The 19,618-nt window shown below is 42.6% G+C and overlaps 1 protein-coding gene across 2 annotated transcripts in view; it reads left to right on the top strand.

The window, feature by feature from the left end:
* arhgap32a (Rho GTPase activating protein 32a) overlaps positions 1-19,301 on the top strand; it is a 28,708-nt gene extending 9,407 nt beyond the window's left edge. Inside the window, exons 3-22 of one of the 2 annotated variants that reach the window (XM_034113219.1) lie at positions 370-475; positions 2,567-2,658; positions 2,920-3,004; positions 7,986-8,072; positions 8,577-8,714; positions 8,847-8,939; positions 9,668-9,790; positions 9,961-10,038; positions 10,707-10,788; positions 10,906-11,055; positions 11,630-11,732; positions 12,352-12,496; positions 12,855-12,937; positions 13,575-13,682; positions 13,856-14,001; positions 14,090-14,303; positions 14,750-14,898; positions 15,007-15,081; positions 15,190-15,861; positions 16,041-19,301. In XM_034113219.1, the coding sequence (XP_033969110.1) occupies positions 370-475; positions 2,567-2,658; positions 2,920-3,004; positions 7,986-8,072; positions 8,577-8,714; positions 8,847-8,939; positions 9,668-9,790; positions 9,961-10,038; positions 10,707-10,788; positions 10,906-11,055; positions 11,630-11,732; positions 12,352-12,496; positions 12,855-12,937; positions 13,575-13,682; positions 13,856-14,001; positions 14,090-14,303; positions 14,750-14,898; positions 15,007-15,081; positions 15,190-15,861; positions 16,041-18,304 (4,993 nt within the window). In that variant the 3' untranslated portion in view covers positions 18,305-19,301. The remainder of the gene's footprint in view (positions 1-369; positions 476-2,566; positions 2,659-2,919; positions 3,005-7,985; positions 8,073-8,576; positions 8,715-8,846; positions 8,940-9,667; positions 9,791-9,960; positions 10,039-10,706; positions 10,789-10,905; positions 11,056-11,629; positions 11,733-12,351; positions 12,497-12,854; positions 12,938-13,574; positions 13,683-13,855; positions 14,002-14,089; positions 14,304-14,749; positions 14,899-15,006; positions 15,082-15,189; positions 15,862-16,040) is intronic. The other variant, XM_034113220.1, reaches the window with a different exon arrangement.
* The last annotated feature ends 317 nt before the right edge of the window (positions 19,302-19,618 follow it).

Genomic DNA, 19,618 nt, shown 5'->3' with positions numbered 1-19,618 from the left:
AAAAGACACCAAGGCTTTCTGTTGACCCTTCAGTAGTGAGAGATGCCACACATTTCCCTCTGTATTAAGGAACTGTTCCCATCTAGATCTGATTGTAAAGAATGTACTGTGTTTTATAGGTGTCTTTTTCTCTCAGTATTAAAGGTTCATATGTCACCAACGACCTAATACAACATGTTGTTTTGGCCATGCCTGTGCGATGTCATGATTTGAGCACTGGCCAGAGATTTTGAAATCATCTCCCCTCACTTGCGCCCTCTGGTGTATTTATTTAAAAACTGCAAATCTTATATGAAGATCCCAGAGTACATGGATGTTAGCATTACGTCATGCCACCTTTCTTGTTTGAACTATTGTATGTTTCTGCAGAGACGGCCTACCGTCTGCTGACCAGGACAAAGATGATGCCTTACCTAAAGCCACCGACAATAATCCTCCAGAGGAGAAACAGCCACAAGAGACATCCACTGCCATGGTACACACACGCATGCGCGTACACACACACACACACACACACACACACACACACACACACACACACACACACACACACACACACACACACACACACACACACGACTCATCAGACACACATTCACCCTTGATCTATTTCCTTGAAGCTGTGTAATTTGTGTAGGTGATTCACACCATGATGTTACTTACAGTTGGTCACATGGCACTCATGTGAGAGTCAGTAGTCACATTTATGAGGGTGAAAACAGGTGTAACATTAAAGGATGTCCCACCTTCAGGTTGAGGCCCCGGCTCCACGAGGACAAATACGGCAAAACGCATCGGAGTAACGCAAACGCAACCGCAAAAAACCTTCCGACCACACGCAATATACACCGGATTGTGTCAAGCTCCACGAGACGGCTCCGTTTACATCCAACCGCTGGAAAAGCTGCAGTACATATGCCGAACCTGTACGTGGCGCTGTAACTTCCTCCACAAAAGCAGCAACTTCCTCCACAAAAGCAGCGAAGAAGAATGGTTGTCATGGCTGCACTTCTGTTTATTCTCCGCGGTGGGGGCGGAGGGAACCGCGCAGAGTTTTTCGCCGGTCAATGTGTGTTAAAGTTGAAATCTTCATGCTTCCTCATGCAGCAGCTGATCCAGTAAGTAAACCCGACAGTAAAAATAAACATATTTATAACTAGTTTAGGTAGTTTGAGGTAATTAAAATAGCTAAGGGTGGTGATCTGACTTGAAGTGTGTGTTTTGCTCCCGCTGCTTCACAGCCGGAGGAGCTGCGTGTCTCCGTCCTGTCAGATTAGACTTCACTCGCGTTTATGTTCATATCGAGATAAAGATAAATAATCTGAATTCAGTGTGCAGTGTACTTTTGCAGAGGCGGGGCTATGAAACGCATGACCGTATAGGCGACCCCACGGCCCCGTTGGACCCCCCAGAGCGCTCCGTTCCCAGATCTATCCACCTTTGGACCCGTTGTCGTTTGCGGGGTCTGTTTCTACGTTTCCGTTACGGCGTCGTCGAGCTTAAAGGGCTATACGCATGAGAAATATGCGGATTCAACCCGTTTTCGTCCTCGTGGAGCCTACGCCTGAGATGGAGGTGATGTTTAGGAGAAGTGCTAAAGGCAAATACGATATGAAAATATTATAACAGACCAGTCATATCATCTCCCCTTCCCTTCAGTTCACTTCTCGTTACTCCAGTTTAATGTTAATATCCTGCACAGCGCTCTTTCTTTATATCTTCTTCTCTGCAAAGGCATTACCCTCCAGCTTTTAGAATTCAAGTCTCTTGGACGAGTGTACGTTCAGCACACCAGATATTAGTTTTTATGCATGTACGCTTTAATTTTCTAATTATATATCATCCTCCCCATCCATCAAAAACAGTCAAAACTAAAAACAGTAAAAAACAAAACACAACAATAAATAATATTTATACAGTTATAATTGAATCATGTATATTATTAATTAATAATAACATTATTACAATTTCTATCGAATAATGACCTGCCCTTATATACTATAACATTGCATAATAGAGCATGAATAATATCTAACATAACATGTATACCATAATAATAATAGCTTTACAATCCAGTATGACATAAGCATGAAATAGCCCAACATAAATTATCATGGCATTAATATATTAGAATAATGGAAACAAATATATTGAACAGTTGCATTGCTTAGCATAACTCAAAATGAGTATACAAAAGCAAAAAATTGCATTAAACCAATAGCATAATATGAAAAAAACCTAGCATAATATTAGCGTAACATAAAAGCGTAGCTTACATTATAGTTGCAATGGATGACGTAAACAAACACAAGTACAACATTTTATTACAGCTTAACTAAGCAAAAGATAGCATTAGCATAACATGGTAAGAAGGTAACATAAGCATAATAGCATTAGCATCACAAAGGCAAAGATGTACAACTCATTTACACATGTTGTTTTGTCATGTCAGGCTTCTAAGTTTGTGTTTTTTATGCAGCACAACATATGTTTCAAAGTGATCAACATCATCAGTTGTGACTACCCATCTCCATCATGTTTGACGTGTTCTCTCTCTGTTTGGCAGGTGAGGACTGATGACATCAAAGAGCACCCAGCCGAGCCCCTCCTGCGCTCCTGTGTTAGCACAGCTAGCATGAAGGTCAAGAACATGAAGAAGTAGGTGCTCCCTGTGACAGTGTCGAAGCTATTATGGGCTGTAAAACAGGGCTGTTATCCAGGCCAGTGAAATGAGGACCTAATAAATGACGGGCGCGGCAGAGACAGACGAGTCAGCCCGCTGCCTCTCTAACCCTGTTCCCTCACACATTGGCCTAATCTCTCTTTCTTCTCCCTCTTTTGCTTAGCTTAGCTTTTCTCTCCACCATGGTGTCACTGTGTTGAATACTGATGAGGGACTGTTGTGCTGTGTGTTTTTAGGCTTACGTTCCCCAGAGGTCACTTCCCCACATTGGCAGAGTGTGCTCATTTCCACTATGAGACTGTTGACTTTGGCAACATTCAGGTGAGAAAAAATACTTACACTGTGACTTCTTCAGCAGAGAATTACTTTGTTTAGTCATTGAGTTTTTGGCCCAAGTACAGTGGCCACTTTGGTGAATTGCTCCTGAAATGCATCACTCTTGAAATGCAATGTGGCAGTCAAATCAATATGCCTGTTTCTCTTTTCTCAGACCCTGTTTATTGCATTTTCCTTATTTGTCCTTATCACAGCTTAGTTTGTCAGTTTAATCAGGAGATCTATGACATATTCATTTGTCAAGAATAATACCCAATCATGGATAAATCATTATGTTTTCAATGTGACAGACGTAATAAGTCCCATTCCTATTAAAGCCATGATCAGCGTGTTAATCCTTCGCATTACAGTATATTAATGTCAGACTCGTCAGACCTGTAAACCTGGGATCCAGCCTTATTAGTCTGACTCAACATGACATCATATTTAGTCATGATGTCAGCTGGAGACGATGACTCATTTTGAAAATCAAAACATGTTCGGGTAACACCAAAAGGATTGTGAGAATGTGTTCTTACACTTACATGCAGTTGGAGGTAAATTCGACATTCAAAACTACTTGCATAATACTGTATGCAAACTTTTTGGGGATATTTTAGCTCTGAAAGAGACAGAGCTCTGGGAATGTCAATGCCACTCTGTCTGTGTGTGATTTGGTCCTACACTATTGTGCACTTGGAAATATCCCAACAACCATTGGATAGATACCAGAAGATGAATACTAATGATTGTGAAGATCCACTGGCTGTTCCTTTAGCTCCACCATGAGGTGTGGTTCATAGTCAAATGTGTCCATAACTATTTGATTGGATTGTCATGAAGTTTGGTTACAGATGTTCTCCTCTGGATGAGTTGTGTTAATTTTTTTGAAGAGAGCTGTAAAACAAGAAACAGTCCAATCACCCTTTAGCTGTATTTGTGGTGTTATTAGCAACTGTTAGCACACATCCATGCCAAACTAAGTTGGTAAACATGGGTAACATCATACCTGCTAAACACCAGCATGGCAGTCATTGTTAGCATGTTAGCATACTGAATTAGCATTTATCACAGTGCCATTAGCATGGTTGCCGAGTTTTTATCTGTTTTTTTTTTGTTTTAACTCTAGTAAATTGAGAAAAAACTACACAAGCAAAATGTTTTTGTGTTCATGCACTTAATGTATTATGGATATAACCAGGGGTGCACATAACTTTTTGAGTGAGTTACTCAGATGAGTACCAGGAGACAGCGTTTGGTACTCACCCCACACGAAGTGTGGTGTTAATAAGTGCAGTCTTCCTCACTGTCCTCTAGTTCCTCTTCTTGCACGGTAGATGATGAAGATGCTGCAGATGCACCTCTCTGTCCCTGTTTAAGCCTCCAATTTGCTTTCTCCAACACTTGTTGCCAAAACTGTGAAGTCCTTGCATTTCCTGAGGCCAAGTTGAAGGATCAAATACTAAGAAATGATCACATGACTTGAAATCATATCTGATTTCAGATGTGGGAAGTAACTAAGTACACTTATTCAAGTACTGCACTTAAGTACAATTTTGAGATTCTTGTACAAATTTACTTGAGTATTTCTATTTCATGCTACTTAGTACTTCTACTCCACTACAGTTCAGAGGTAAATGGTGTACTTTTACTCCACTACATTTATTTAATACCTTTAGTTACTTTACAGATTTGGATTAATTATGTAAAATATAATCAACTCTTAAATCAGACTTTAGTTCCACCTGGAGTAAATTCACAAGCTACCCTGCAGTATACAAAGTCATTAAAACTAGCTGCACCTTTACCAGCTTTTTGATAACACTTAATGATTCAATAATTATAAAACATATCATATATATTATTCTGAAGTGGACCAATCTGCACAATGACTACTTTTACTTTTGGTACTTTAACTATATTTTGATGATAATACTTTCTACTTTTACTTGAGTAACATTATGAATTCCTACACAAGAGCTGAGTACTTCTTCCACCTCTGTCTGATTTCAAACTCTTCCATTAACACCCTAAGTTTGCACCTGTGTGATTGGTTTTGCTCCACCTTGTTGTAAATAAAACTGCAGCAGCTTGACCACAGAGCGTGAACGTTGTGATCAGCTGATTTTGCGCAGTTCTCCAGTGTGTGCGCGGGGCACAGAATGTGCACAGGGGAGTCTCCCACTGCAGCCAGTTGGCGGAGTTTTGGCACAATTCTGTTGTTCATACATACCGACGTTAACAACAACCCCGTCTGTGCACACAGTGAACAACTCTGTTGTCCGGTGATCTAAGCCTCTGCCTCCTGTAAAGCTTCACAGGTCCGTCGGTTATGGCCTGCGCGGCTCAGCTCAATTTAATCAGTCCAATAAAGTCCGGAGATTTTTTGCAGGGAGCAAAACGCCAAAGTGGCTGCCTAATGTATTTTGGTGTTTTTGACATGTCTAGTAGTTTTCTCCATTGAGTGTTGACAAGAAACACGTGTAGACGAAATATGTGTTCTGTTTTGATGACCTATCAGGTACTCAAAGGCGCGCAGTGACAAAAGTGACGTTACGCATTTCAGATTTTTGCCGCGCATGCCTACCTGCGTACCAGTTATGTGCACCCCTGGATATAACTACTCTCACCAGCCAACACATGATTTGGACTTGTAGTCTAAGAACAATATTTAAGTTTATTAGACACAGTGAAGCACTAGTAGTTGTTCACTTGTGTGTGTGGAAGTGGCTGTTAATGCCTGGTTAAACGTCAGTGCTGTTCAGGTTGGTTGCCAGCAGAGTGCAGCAGTAGTCTCTCTAAAAAAACAAAAGCTGCCAATGGAGATTAACACAGAAAGAGAGCATGAGCAGTGCATGCACGCAGAGGGGCTGAAACCCCACATGCAGGGTTAATGGACAGTGTGGTGGACTGGATGGGTCTTAAGTCCCGGGAAGCTCTCTCTGTCTCTGTTGTGTAAACGTCCTGCTGTGGTTGCCATGCCATGATGTGATGGCTCCATCAGCAGAGTAGAGGCTAGTAAAGCAGCACCACAGTTTCAGTGACCTTGAAAAGATCCACAGGGAGAAGAGAAGCCGAGCTGGAAGAGAAATATTAGTCTGGGGACTCACTGACACTGAGAGCTGTCTGCACACACATTTACTCAGTGGACTCTGCGATCACATCTATCTCTGTTATTATTGTTAAATGTTTCTACTTGGTCTAAGCAAGGGATGAGTTATTTTTTCTTGTTGCATATCCCATGCTGCATTTGCCTGCATCTGGGTTCACAGACTGTGGCGGAAGAAAGGGAGGGTAGTGATCAGTCTCATGTTTCTTAATCGCAGAGTAGCACAAGGACAGCAGAATGCCTCCCGACTGATTTCTCTCCAGATTAGCCCCAGTCTCGCCTTGAGAGTGGAATGAATGATTTGAAATGAAAGAGGGTTGTCTATCTATCCCGTGCAGCTTCCCCTCCCTATGATGGACGAGCATGTGCATTTATGTGTGCCGGTCAAGCCCATTTAACGCCACCCCCCCCCCCCCCCCCCCCCCTTTGTCACTGGAGAGACGAGACTGGTTAGAGAGGGGGGAGGGCGACGGAGGCAGAGTACAGGAGAGGGAGGAGGGGGAAGAGATGGAAAGAGGGAGGCAAGAAAGGGGGTAAGACACACTGTGGCAAGCATCCTCTTTTAAATATGTTCTGCTTTGAATAGAGCAGTAAGCGCATGGTGATCCAACGCTCTGTGAATGAGCAATTTAAGGTGGCAGGGGACGGCACACAGGCGAGTAAGGAGCAGCATTTAAACTCTGCTGCCCCTCAGCCAACATTTCTGTTGTTGGAGGAGCTCACTGAGGTCCAGGACTGCGGCTGCACACAAAGAGAGAGACACTTCCTCCAGCCGCGGATGGATATCTGAGATGCCTTAGTGGCAGGTAACCCAAACGTTGGGGATTTGTGTGTATTAATTTGTCCTTCTGGGGCCAGATTTTATGTAAATATATGAGCTAATGCAGGCACCGGCTGATATCTGAGCTGTGTTAGCATGTCTTATTTTGAAAGGTGTACTCTTGAAAGTGTGCACAGAGGAAGTGATGCTCAGCATGCTTTCAGTGAAAACTTTCCGATTTTTGCTTTTATTATTTTCATTTGTACCAAGCTAATGTTTTTTTTCTATGCAAAAAGGATCTTTGCTGATCTGTAGTTCTCTGTGTGATCCTGCTACCCATCATGCCTTTGCCCTCCTGACCCCCTTCAGTACTTAATTCAAGCGCTTAGCTCATGCTATCATTTTATACAAATCCTTGCAGTGAATTAGAGCTCTTCCAACATGACCTTTTCTAGAACAAATGTCTCATTCTGTGTTTGTCAGTCTGGTTTGCTGTATTACTGTTGAGCAGTAACTAGGTCGCTGTGTGTTGTGTAACAGACTATGTGGATGAGTTTCTTACAGTTATAAATAACCAAAACTTCCCTTAGCTTCCAAGGCCTTTGAAATGTAATGTCTATCAATTTATTCCCAAACTCCTGCAAGGCTTTGATCTTCTCAATTTTGGGTCATATATAGACTATAGAAATCTGTGCTAAATCTACACTGCCACCCAGCGCTGATGTTTAGCTAGCACTTTATGCATTATATATGTCATACTGCAGGATCTTTGATGAGGTGATAATATAAATCATAGCTATGTTGGTTGCAGATGAAATACCAGAATATTTCCCAAATAAACGCTATCATGAAGGCTGGCACATTCATGATATTTTAAACAAAAACAATCAATGTTCTTTTTTCAGGCATTACTTCCCGTAGTTCTTTATTACTCTAGTTGTCCTGCTCAGTATAAAAGTGTTTTTACTATTTAATGGAAAATGGGGTTTGGACACGGTGTTCCTCTTGTATAGCAGGTCACATGCTAAGAGGTTGTTGTATTATAAGCATCCATTATTTAAAGTGTAGGCCCTCTCACTACTGACGCCTCTGTCTCTCTTTTTTTTCTCCGGTCCCAGTTGGCCTTCGCAGAGGGGCAGATTGAAGGACCGAAGGCTGGTCAGGACTCCAAAGAGCCTGTGTTTCTGGTCCAGGTCACTTGCCAGGTAGTATTATATACTGCATTTGAATTATAGACTCCAACAGAGACACTCAACTTGCTCTGTCTGGTGGGGCCTTTTTGCAAACGTCAGGAAGTCAGGGGCCAGTTGTCAAACAAACAAATAAAGATAAAATAAATAAACATTTTAAGGCCCATCTTTCCTTAAATCTTTATTTTAATATTAACTCACTTAATAACTTAACATAAAACTTGGTACAACTATTGACACTTGGCCTGTATGACAGTCCAGCCAGATATTTTACAGCAGAAAACTACTGCAGCTCGGTTAAAGCTTATTGTTTTGCAATCTGGAAACTTTATTTACATTTACAGTAATAACAACAAATCCCATGGGAATCAATTTATTTTGATGTGAATTTGAAAAACTTTTGGAATGCACCCTATTGAGAGGACAAGTTTAGTATCACTGGACTAATATTGGAAAATAACTGAAACTAGCTTTCTCCACTCAATCTGACAACAGTTTATTTTTGTCTCTGTTTGTCAGGGTCGTAACTGGCTGGTAACCAGGTCCTATGAAGACTTTCGGGTGCTGGACAAACATCTGCACTTGTGTATCTATGATCGGCGTTACTCCCAGCTCACAGAGCTGCCACGATACGACACATTAAAGGAAACTGTTGAGGTATCACAGAGTTTAACTCCAGTATCTCTGATCTCTCATGAAATTAGTCTGTTCTGTTGCATGAAGTGTGGAAAATTGCTCTTAAATTGCCAGACTTTTATTAAATCTTGATAATCTTGTGTCTTTATTCAGTCTGTAACCAAGATGCTGGCCACCTACCTGTCCAGATTCTCCGCCATTGCTGACAACAAGATCAACTGTGGACCAGTGCTAACATGGATGGAGGTATCTTCTTATCAGCTGTTTGCTCTTCCTATCAGTTATTCACTCTCTACATTATAACCCCATTAAGTGACATCAATATTTAATATTTACTTTAATATTTAAACAGATTGGTTAAAGCAACATTTGCACATGTTTGGGAAGAAAGTTGTTTGCCCATTTTCAGCTGGTAAAATAGTGTAAGAATTTCAGGGGCTATGTAAAGGAAATTATCAAAGAGTGAAGGACTTGACTTTACTACTGAAAGGAGCCCTATTATGCTTTTGGGTTTTTCCCTTTCCTGTAATAATATGTTTTATAGGTTTGTGTGCATGTAAATGAGCTCAAAAACTAAGTGTAAAACACGTAGTCATAGGTGGAAGGAAGTTGGCTTGAAAGGTGCCATGTGATATGCTGTGATGCGATTTATACAATTTGACTAGAATGTGAATTTGTTTGTCTGTTCTTTGGGGACATTACTGCTGCATCAGTGTTTTTTACTTACAAAATCCAACACAATATGATTGTATGATGGGCTAGGCAAGCCAGAAGTAAGTACCAGGTAAAATACACCAAAAGAAAACATACTTCTGTAAAATATACTTTTGCTACACGTGATACTTACAGTATATCCCTCCTTCCATTAAAATAGAGCAAGAGCAGCCACTTCTCCCTCCGCTAAGTTTGGCCAACATGTCTAACTCTTGAAAAAAATGTATTACTTTAAATATTGCTTATGTTGTTTTTTACAGATCGAAAACAAGGGGAACCATTTGTTAGTGTCTGAAGAAGCCTCAATCAATGTCCCTGCCATCGCTGCCGCCCACGTCACCAAACGCTACACCGCCCAGGCCACGGACGAGTTGACCTTTGAGGTAACCTCTCTTATATAAAACAACATAATCTTGCATTAATCAATCATTTTTTCATCTTCGAGCATACATATTTTTACTAGATGTTTTGCTTTCAGTATGTATATGTCTGATCCTGATGTGCTCAGCTGTGATCACACTTTATTCTCATCACCAAACTCTTTGTGACCCAGGTGGGGGACATTGTGTCTGTCATAGATATGCCTCCCAAAGAAGACACAGGCTGGTGGAGAGGGAAACATGGATTCCAGGTAAATCATCTGCTGTGCTGCATTCACAATTAGGTTTTATGAGTGCATTGAGAGAACAACTTTTTCTGCTCTTCCTGTGATGAAACCATAGTGATTAAAGTCACAGTGAAACAGAGATCGGGCATCTTAAGCCTCACTTGTGACGTGTTTCCCAATGAATCAATGTGTGGATGGGCTTTGGGTATGAGAGGGGTTGATTGAAATCCTATAGATTGGATTGGAATGGTAATATGGGGGCAAATACAGCCTGATGGGAAACTTTATAGAAAAATTGAGCTAAGGATCTGCTAAAAGCTGTTGGCCTTTACACCTCCCTGATCCCCTGTTGTTAGATAAGGAGGAAGAGGAGGATTAAGCTGACATATTAGATCTGAATTATTAAGCATCAGCTTATGGTCAAGTTATTTCATATATTATAGGCAGGGTAAGCTAGTAGCATACATTTATGTGACCACCCCCTGAGATGCTTTGAACAATAGGAACGTAAACCAGTTGTTCTCAGCCTGAGGCCACTTGTACCCTCATGCCTACTGACCTATTTCAAAACCTTCACCCTGCTACAGTCTGCCTCAGCACCAAACACCCCCACTGGTCCTTTTAAATGTATAGTTTCTCCCCAGCTCTGCCTCCTGTCTTTACCCTGCTTATCCCCTTCTCTCTACCTGCAGGTTGGTTTCTTCCCCTGCGACTGTGTGGAGCTGATAAATGACAAGATTCCCCCCGGTGTTCAAAGCTCCGTGCCGAAGCCAGGTACTCTTCACTGTGTGTCCCACCCTCTGTATGATGATTTATTCAACACTTGCATTGAGGATGTGAGACAGATTGATTTAAAGTGGCTGTTATATGTTTATGTGTCTTCTTAATCAGTGTGTAAGAAGCATGGGAAGCTGGTCACGTTTCTGAGGACTTTTATGAAGTCTCGCCCGCCGCCCCAGAAGCTGCGGCAGCGCGGTATCCTCAGAGAGAGAGTGTTCGGCTGCGACCTGGGGGAATATCTCCACAACTCCGGACATGAGGGTAAATTATTCCTACAATGGCTCCTCTTTTCCCCTCTACTCTATCGTGTAATTCTTACCTGCCGGCAGTTCACACTCGTAAATATCCGGAGAAGGGATTACCCAGTGAGTCTGCTGCCTGTATAAGGGATTTGTGATACATTGCTGGGATGTTTGATGTGAAATGAGTCGGTGGTGGGAAAAACCTGCCAGCAAGAGGTGCTGTTTTTTGCATAGATTCTTGTAGATTGGCCAAAAGCTGTGTCATTATCTCTGTATTTTCAAACCTCTGTTGAACTGCCTGTTAGAGCAGAAGCCCCCGTCAAGTTCAACCATTAATGTTGTCATGATAAACAGAATATTGGATTAAAGCTACATGCGTTCCTCTGACACTTTCATACAACATGCAGCAACATTCTCATTTCTCTCATATTTTCACCCTTCTTCCTGTTAAGAGGAAAAATAAGGTAAATCAACTCTAGATGCAACAAGTTCTTAACTATCAAAGTTTTCTTTTACCCAGGTGTATTGAATGATGAATTCATTTTAACATTGGTTCATGTTGCAGCCTCATGACTCTCTTCTGTCTCCTGTAGTCCCGCAGGTGGTGAAGAGCTGTGCTGAATTCATAGAGAAACATGGAGTCGTGGATGGAATCTACAGACTGTCTGGGATCTCCTCCAACATCCAGAAACTGAGGTTGGTCCCCATTTTGTACTTTGTATTGATTAGAAATTGTACCCAGATGTGCAGAAGGTATCAATAAAATAGTGTTAACTTCTGCAAGTTTACAATCAACATGAAAGACACCGTTTTCCAAGTGTTGTTTTGGAGTTGCTTGTTCTAAAATACAATTTGATTCAAGTTGTGCAGCTTTGAAGGTTGAAATGATTTTCTCATTTATTTTATGTTTGCCAGAAGGAATTCATGAAACCAACTCTCATTGATCAAATGGGAGGCTCGAAAACGAGTGTGGTGTTGACAGCCAATCAAGGGAATTTTCTCACCAAAAACATTGCTTCAGTTGACAGTTTACACGTTTTTAAGGGTATTCAAGGAAGTGGTTTCTTACATGCTCCGCCTCAGTGTTACATTTACTTTATGTTTTGTTTGTGGAGTAAACATCCCAACATTTGGGCAACATCAAATTGAGCTGGTGAATATCAGAAACAGTTTGTGCTTGAACATCTCAAGCACAAACCTTGTCGAAAGTAGCTGATATTATTTATTTTGTTTTTGTGCTTTCATACTGACAGATGGTCACTGAGATGACTCCCACGCTGTCCTATGTATTACTTTTCTTTCTGTCTCTGTCTAGGCATGAGTTTGACTCAGAACAGATCCCAGACCTGAGCAAGGAAGCCTACAGGCAGGATATTCACTCAGTGGGTTCCCTCTGCAAGCTGTACTTCAGAGAGCTGCCCAACCCTCTGCTCACCTACCAGCTCTACGAAAGATTCTCAGTAAGGCCCAGAGCTGTGAAACTGGGGCAGGGATTTATGCTTGGGATAGATATGACAATGGAAGGAGAGAAAAAGCTGCTGGGGACAGATTTCCAGTTACTCAGTTATGATCAAAGAGCCGGAGAAACAATGAAACATTTTTCGTTTCAGTTTGAAGTGCTGCTAAAAATGGGGTCATTGCATTATGCTTAGCTTTCTAGGAACAGCAGGGGATGTGCATGTTAAAACAGAATAGTAGATAAAATGAGGCCAAACAATGGCTGCTCTGAATATAAAAGGGAAAACCAGTGTGGGACTGTTAGAGCAGCTCCCTCTCCTGTGATTATCAGCCTCATTGATGTGCGTTTTTTCTTCACAGGAGGCCGTGTCTGCAGCCACAGATGAAGAGAGGCTGGTCAAAATCCACAATGTCATCCAGCAGCTGCCTCCTCCTCACTACAGGTCAGGTTTGAAGCTCACAGATGCACCCTGGTGGCCTGAAGTGTTATTGTATGTTTTGGTACAGCGTTCCCTTTTTTAGAACTGTCAATGCTGTGATGCACATTTAAATTGTGTTGATCTGCCACTCAAACAGTTTCTTTTTATGTCTGAACCAAATCAAATATTCCGCTCAGAGATGTGAAAGTTGGCTTTGAATAAATATAATGCAAGTCTGATCAGTCCAGCATGACATCCCTGCTGTGCATTGGCATTACTTAAAAAGTATTTTTATCCTGCTTATTATAAGATGCACTAAACTTAACCTGCTGATGCTAAGCAGGATAACAGTGTTAATGATGGTTTATTGTATTTTAATTGTAAAACTGTATTATTTGTTTACTCTTTTCTTATCAACCCTTATTTTCTAGTCCTTAAGTTTTGTATATTTATTCTATCTTAATGATTTCGTTTTTTATTCCAGGCTGTTTTATTTGTATTTTTACTTAACTTGTGTGCATTGTTCATTTTATTATTGTCCACCCTTGTTCCTATTTGTAGTTTGTCAGGCATCTGTAAAGCACTTAAAATATATGATGGGGGCTATGGATTGATTTACCCTATGACCCAAATATGAACATTTGCATTGTATTGCCTACAGGACTCTGGAGTACCTTATGCGACACCTCTCCCGCTTGGCAACATTCAGCCCCATCACCAACATGCACACTAAAAACCTGGCTATTGTCTGGGCGCCTAACCTTCTCAGGTGACTTTTGAACTATTATTCCAGATAAATGGCTGCATGCAAACTGTTAAACTGGCTCTGATCACGCCCAGAGTGCCGTTTAATTCTCATGTTTCTGTGACAGTAAACTGGGGCATGTCTCCAATGGTCCAGAGCTGTGAAATAGGTTGTCATGTTCTGTCACTGTGTTTTAGGTCCAAACAGATCGAGTCTGCCTGTTTTAGCGGCACAGCTGCGTTCATGGAGGTGCGAATCCAATCTGTTGTGGTGGAGTTCATTCTCAACAACACTGAGGCTCTCTTCAGCGCTAAACTCAACTCCATCATACGTGAAAGCACAGGTAGGGCAAATCAGAAACAAAGTGACATGTGGCGTCTGTTCTGAGGTTAAAAGTTCCTCTGACACACTTTAAACACCTTTTCTTTCAGGTAACAACACTTTAGCCAGACCCAAGTCCCTGATGGTATGCTCCCCATCCACAAAGCTACTGTCTCTGGAGGAGGCCCAGGCTCGCAATCAGTCACAGCTGGGGTCCCCGGCCACCACCCCCTCCCTCAGCCAGAGTGACTACATCGAGGTCGGGGAGGGACCCGGAGCTCTGCTCGGCAAGTTCCACACAGTCATCGACCTCCCGATGGAGAGGTAATCAATGACACGCCTGAACCGTCCCCCCTTTTTATTGATCATATCAATTATTCTGCTACACGAGCATGAGTAAACATCATTTGTGATTTTAATTGTTTATGGTGATGTTTGGTGTAGAGCATGTGACTGGATGCTTAATTAGTCAATGAATCGATTAGTACATCAGGTAAACCTGTAAAGATTTCTGTTTAACTTTATTAATCATGTAAGTCATTGCTTAAGCAAAAGCCCATGCACAAGACCAATGTTGTGTTTTTGCTGCTTTTATCTGTTTTTCAAATGGTGTGTATAATTTACAGTATTTGAAGATGCGTACAAATTAATTGTTAGAATGAGCACCTAATGTTTAGTGTTTTTAGATTGTCGTTATTCATGGATGTGTGTAAGGTTGCACTCTTTCAGACAAAACGGCAAGTGTTGAAGATGATTTTCTTTGTGTGTAGCTTCAAGCGACCTCCTGTTAAGGCTAAGAAGTCTCCTGTGGGGAACTGGCTTTCATTTTTCCACCTGGGCAAGTCCCACTCTGTGTCCAAACGTAAACTGAAGCGACACCCCAGCGAGCCTAACGAGATAAAGAGCCTTGCACTGCCAGGTTAGTTACCCCTCCCTGTACCAAGTTAATCTTGACACTTTAATGTGTTGAAAATGTTATTTTTAGAGCTGGTAAGTATTCATTTGTATTGCTCTGATACATTTGTAGGTGGAAGAGGAGACTGCGGCACATTGCGCTCAACCAAAAGTGAGGAATCTCTCACCTCTTTGCACACTATGGAAGGTAACTTTTACACTTTGCAAACTACAAGCTGTTTATATAATCTGTATGTACTGTACGTGATCAAATCAGATTCAGTCAAAAATGTTTATGTGCTTGTTTCCATCCCAGGGGATCCCCCGAGTTACCGCCCTCGCAGACCTCGTTCTACTAGTGAGGCCCTTTCCGGTGACTGTAGAGACAATGTACAAAACCCCAGAACTAAAGACGACTACAGGCCCCACCCCCTGAATGGGAGTTATAATGGTGCTGATCATGTCCGCATTGCAGCGTGTGTTTCGCCTTCACAACAGGAGGACGATCTCGATCTTTGTCCGCCAGCTGCCGGCATCTATAGTTTGGACTTTGACCCCATGTCTTTTCAGTGCAGTCCAGCCTCTGCAACGCCTGGGCTGCAACGCAACAAAGACGGAAATAAATTGAGGAAGAGCGCAGGGTGTTCCAGTGAAGAACACATCTCTTCTCCTAACAACAACATTAGGGGCTATCATTCTCCAGATATTAGCCCGGTTATTGGTAAAGGTAGGAAGAAGGTTACCTCCAAGCAGCTCTCTCCTAAACTCAAAAAGAAATCATTTAAGACCCAGGCAGATGTTCAGAAGGCCTCCTCCTCTCCTCCACCTCTTCCTTCTTCTTCTCCCCCAGTGGAAAAGCGTGAAGCTCCTCTGGCAGATGGCAAGGAGCTGAGAGCCGCCTACCCACACTGCAGCCCACTCAGCATGGCAAGCCAGACGTCAGCCCTGACCGACCTCAGTCAGCCTGCACATAACCTCCCTGATCCAGGTTAGTACCACTCCTCTTTAACATAATACATAATATTAAACACGTATAGTATTATCTATTTAAATATTAATGCATTCTGTAGTTTCTTATGAAAGCTTTTGTGTCTTGTCCCATCATGTGTTACCATAGCTTTGTTTGTCCTGTCATACTGTAGCGTTGTTTGTCTTATCCCTCCCCAGGAACAGATAGACTTATGAGTTCAGTGTTTGTTCTCCCTCCTCACCCTCCCCTGACGAGTGCTGCGCGAAAGCTGGCTTTGGCTCTAGCTGAATCTGCCCAGAAGGCCAGCAGTGCCTCCCAGAGACGAAACAACGCCCCATCGCACCCCCCCCAGAGACGGGAAGCTCCTCACACCCAGGACAGACCACCCAGGCCCTCTGTTCTCGATCTTAAAGCGCACCCCCAGGAGTACAGTGGCTCTCAAGCCTCCTCTGGTTCCCAGTGGCAAACATCAGGACACAGCCCTGTAGAAAGGCACCACTGCCCTCATCCTGTGCAGTTCCTACCTGCGCACCTCGACTTGGAGCCGTTGCAGGTCATCGACGGACCAGAAAGCATGTGCAATTTCACACCTAACGTCAGCCCGCTCGGGTCAGGCTGCTTGGATGAAGGCAGTGCAGAGAGGAGAGACTGCAGGGAGGAAAAAAAGCGCAGAGATGCCACACAAGGAGAACCAACCTATCAGAGCGTTGGGGTTTCAACACCCACCCAGCCTGTCTGCTCCGCTCAGAGCCCATCAACTTCTCCTATATACGTGAACACCGACTCTATAAATGTTTTTAATTTCCGCGCTGTGCTGGCGGAGACCTCCATGCCTACCTCAATCGAGGAGGTCATTCCACGTCCTTCACAGCCCTCCTCAACCCATCACTACAGCCCAGAGGAGGACAGACCTCTCGGCCTGGTTGAGGATGGCTACAGCAAACATCATCGCCATCATCGGCCCATTCAAACAGAACGAATGCCTGCACCTCACTGCCCTCGGCCCGATGCCCTGCCACGTCACCTTTTCGGGCCAAGAAACATGTACAGGCAGTCCTCTGAAGGCCGCTACAGCACTTTAGGTTTAAGGCAACCTTTGTCACCTCAATACAGACGTTTCCCCAGAGATGAGCACCTTATCAGTGGGGGCCACAGGCATCCAGGCCAATGGCAGAGGTCAGAAGATAGAGCAGTTGGGCACCCAGCCATACGGAGAGCCCGCTCCTTTCACTCCCCTCACATTAGTCACTACGAGCTGGCAGAGACAGACTTCCTGCCCCCTGACACCATGTTTTATGTCGAGCAGTCGTCGAGCCAAGAGCCGCCCTATCAGAGTCTGGTTCAGACTGGAATCTATCCTGTACGGCAGCATTTTGAGAACTTACATGCTGACTATCCTCAAAACCCCTATTCTGATATAAATCCAGTTGATGGCTCCAGCTATTATGTAGAGCCCTGTAGGCAAAGAGGTATCCGACACAGTCAATCTTACACCATGCGCTCCACGAGAGAAAGTGGACAAATGGATTACTACAACTACGCTCAACACCATGCTCCTCCTGTGAACAGGGAGCTCCACATAGAAAAAAGGGACACTGTCGTTTACGAGGCTAGAGATGCTGATGTTTTCGAAAGAGTTGTATACCAACCAGTCAAGCAGGAGAGTCATTCCAGACTTAAAAATACATGTCCAGATGTGCCACTTTATGAGATTCCTGTCTCGCCGACTGACACGAGAAACAGAGACATTGTGCACACAAGAAGCAAGTCTGACCCCGGGAACGCATGCCTCCTCTCTGCCAGCAGGACAGAAACTCAAAATATTGCGGTTGCTACATCCCCATCTTCTTCGAGGTCTCAACAGGCAGTCAGTGAAGTCACCAGACAGCAGTATAGTCGCCAGTCGAGTGCCGAGCCGGGATCATCCAGGCAGTTTCAGATCAAAGAGAGCTCCTCGCGCCAGCCACCTCTTCGTAAAGTCCCTTCACTTCCAGAGAGGGGCTGTACTAACATCAAGAATGTGGAGCAGAATAACAGAAGCCACACACGAGGCCATGACCAGGATCGTTTCACGAGTTCTAACGCTGTTAACAGCTACTCCGGTATTGTGAAACCTGGCATCCTCAGGAGGCCAGGGAGGTCGCAGAGCACCAGAGAAAATCGTCACTACTATCATTACAACCCCAAATCCCCCCTAGATCCTGAACATCTGGGATCTTTTTCCACTCAGCCCAACAGAAGAACTCAGAGCACTAAAGTCCGGCCCACACAATATGACCACAAGGAGGAGTATTATGCAGCGCCCAGACCAAAACCCACAAGATCGAGTAAAGCCGTGGCAGGATATTTGCCCAGCCAGGGCTGCATGTCTCCCCGCGGGCACAGACTGCTGTCCAAGGCTCTGGGTCAGGAGGCTTTTTATCATGCTGCACTGAGATCAGAGGCCGGGGTCTACGACTGATTCTGACCACTGGTTTTATCCGATATCACATCGGGGCCAAAGGAGAACAGCACTTTATTCTCTGCCAGACCAACAGACTGTTGAAAGTGTGTTTGTTTAAACCGTCAGGAGCTGCTAAAATGTGTGAAGTGAGATTACTGCTTGGGATCATACTGTCTCCGTCACTGGTAGTTTCATATTTAGCAATGGATTTTGAGGGAGCTCAAAGGGAACTAGTATGCAGATATTGTCTTAAATGTATTTGGAAGTAACATTAAGAGAGGCATGTATGGCTTATATATTTTATTTAATGTTTAAACAAGAGATGCTAAACTGAAGTAACTGGTTTTATTAATATGATTTCAGTATAGGAATGTGTACTCAACAACATTCATTTTAAATGTATTATATTTGTATAATAACACACCGCTAACATGTGGCCAATGTACTGTACATTTTCTTTTATATCCCTGTCTACTCAGACTTCAACAAGCACTTTTGAGGATAACTGTGTATGAAACACATTGTCTTTTCGTGGTGTACATGAATCCTCTTGATATACAGTATATATTTTTTTCTGTAAGAAACGGCTTGCTCTTAATCATTTATAAATAACAAATTAGCACTTTTGGGGGGTAAAATGGAAGATAACCTCATCTTTTTTCTTTAGCACACATTGTATAATGCAATCTTTAAATAGCAATGAGTGCTATGATTTCTGTTAAGGTCAAAGCTACCATGGCAACATATGCTACACATAGCCTACTGTAAATGCAAATTAACTCATTCAGCTCAGTGAAAAAGTGTATTTTGTATGGCATTGTGGTCACAAACATGAACATTTCTTTCCTCTTTTAGGGAACTTTTAACAATGTGATGTTTTACATAAAATATGATGTTTATTTCAATAAAGAAGCTGTTTCAGATCCAATCATGTAGAAGAGGATATTCTGTTAAGATATGTTAAATGCGTTATTTTAGTGAGTCTTAAACAAATAAAGATACTTTATCATATCAATTATAGTTTGAATTCTTGTCTCATATATGTTGTCTCATAGCCTTTAAGGGCTGATTTGTGTGTATCAGCCCTTAAAGAGTGAGGTTACTTACCGGGTTTGGCATTGCACTGAAATAACACTGTCAGACTCACAAATAAAAAAAGACCACAATAATTGCAGAGGAAAAAGAGATAATATCTGCTTATTTATTTAAATATATTTTACAGATTTATATTTCTTTATAACATACCGCCTACATTACCTACAGTACAATGCAATATTAATGCCAAAAGTTGCGTCAGAGGTTCAGGTGTGTTATACTAATAGCATAACGCAC

The sequence above is a fragment of the Trematomus bernacchii genome, unplaced genomic scaffold (genome assembly GCF_902827165.1).
Source record: "Trematomus bernacchii unplaced genomic scaffold, fTreBer1.1, whole genome shotgun sequence".
NCBI classification, from domain to species: domain Eukaryota; kingdom Metazoa; phylum Chordata; class Actinopteri; order Perciformes; family Nototheniidae; genus Trematomus; species Trematomus bernacchii.
Note: the sequence above shows the minus strand (reverse complement) of the source record. Positions and strands in the feature narration are given on the sequence as shown.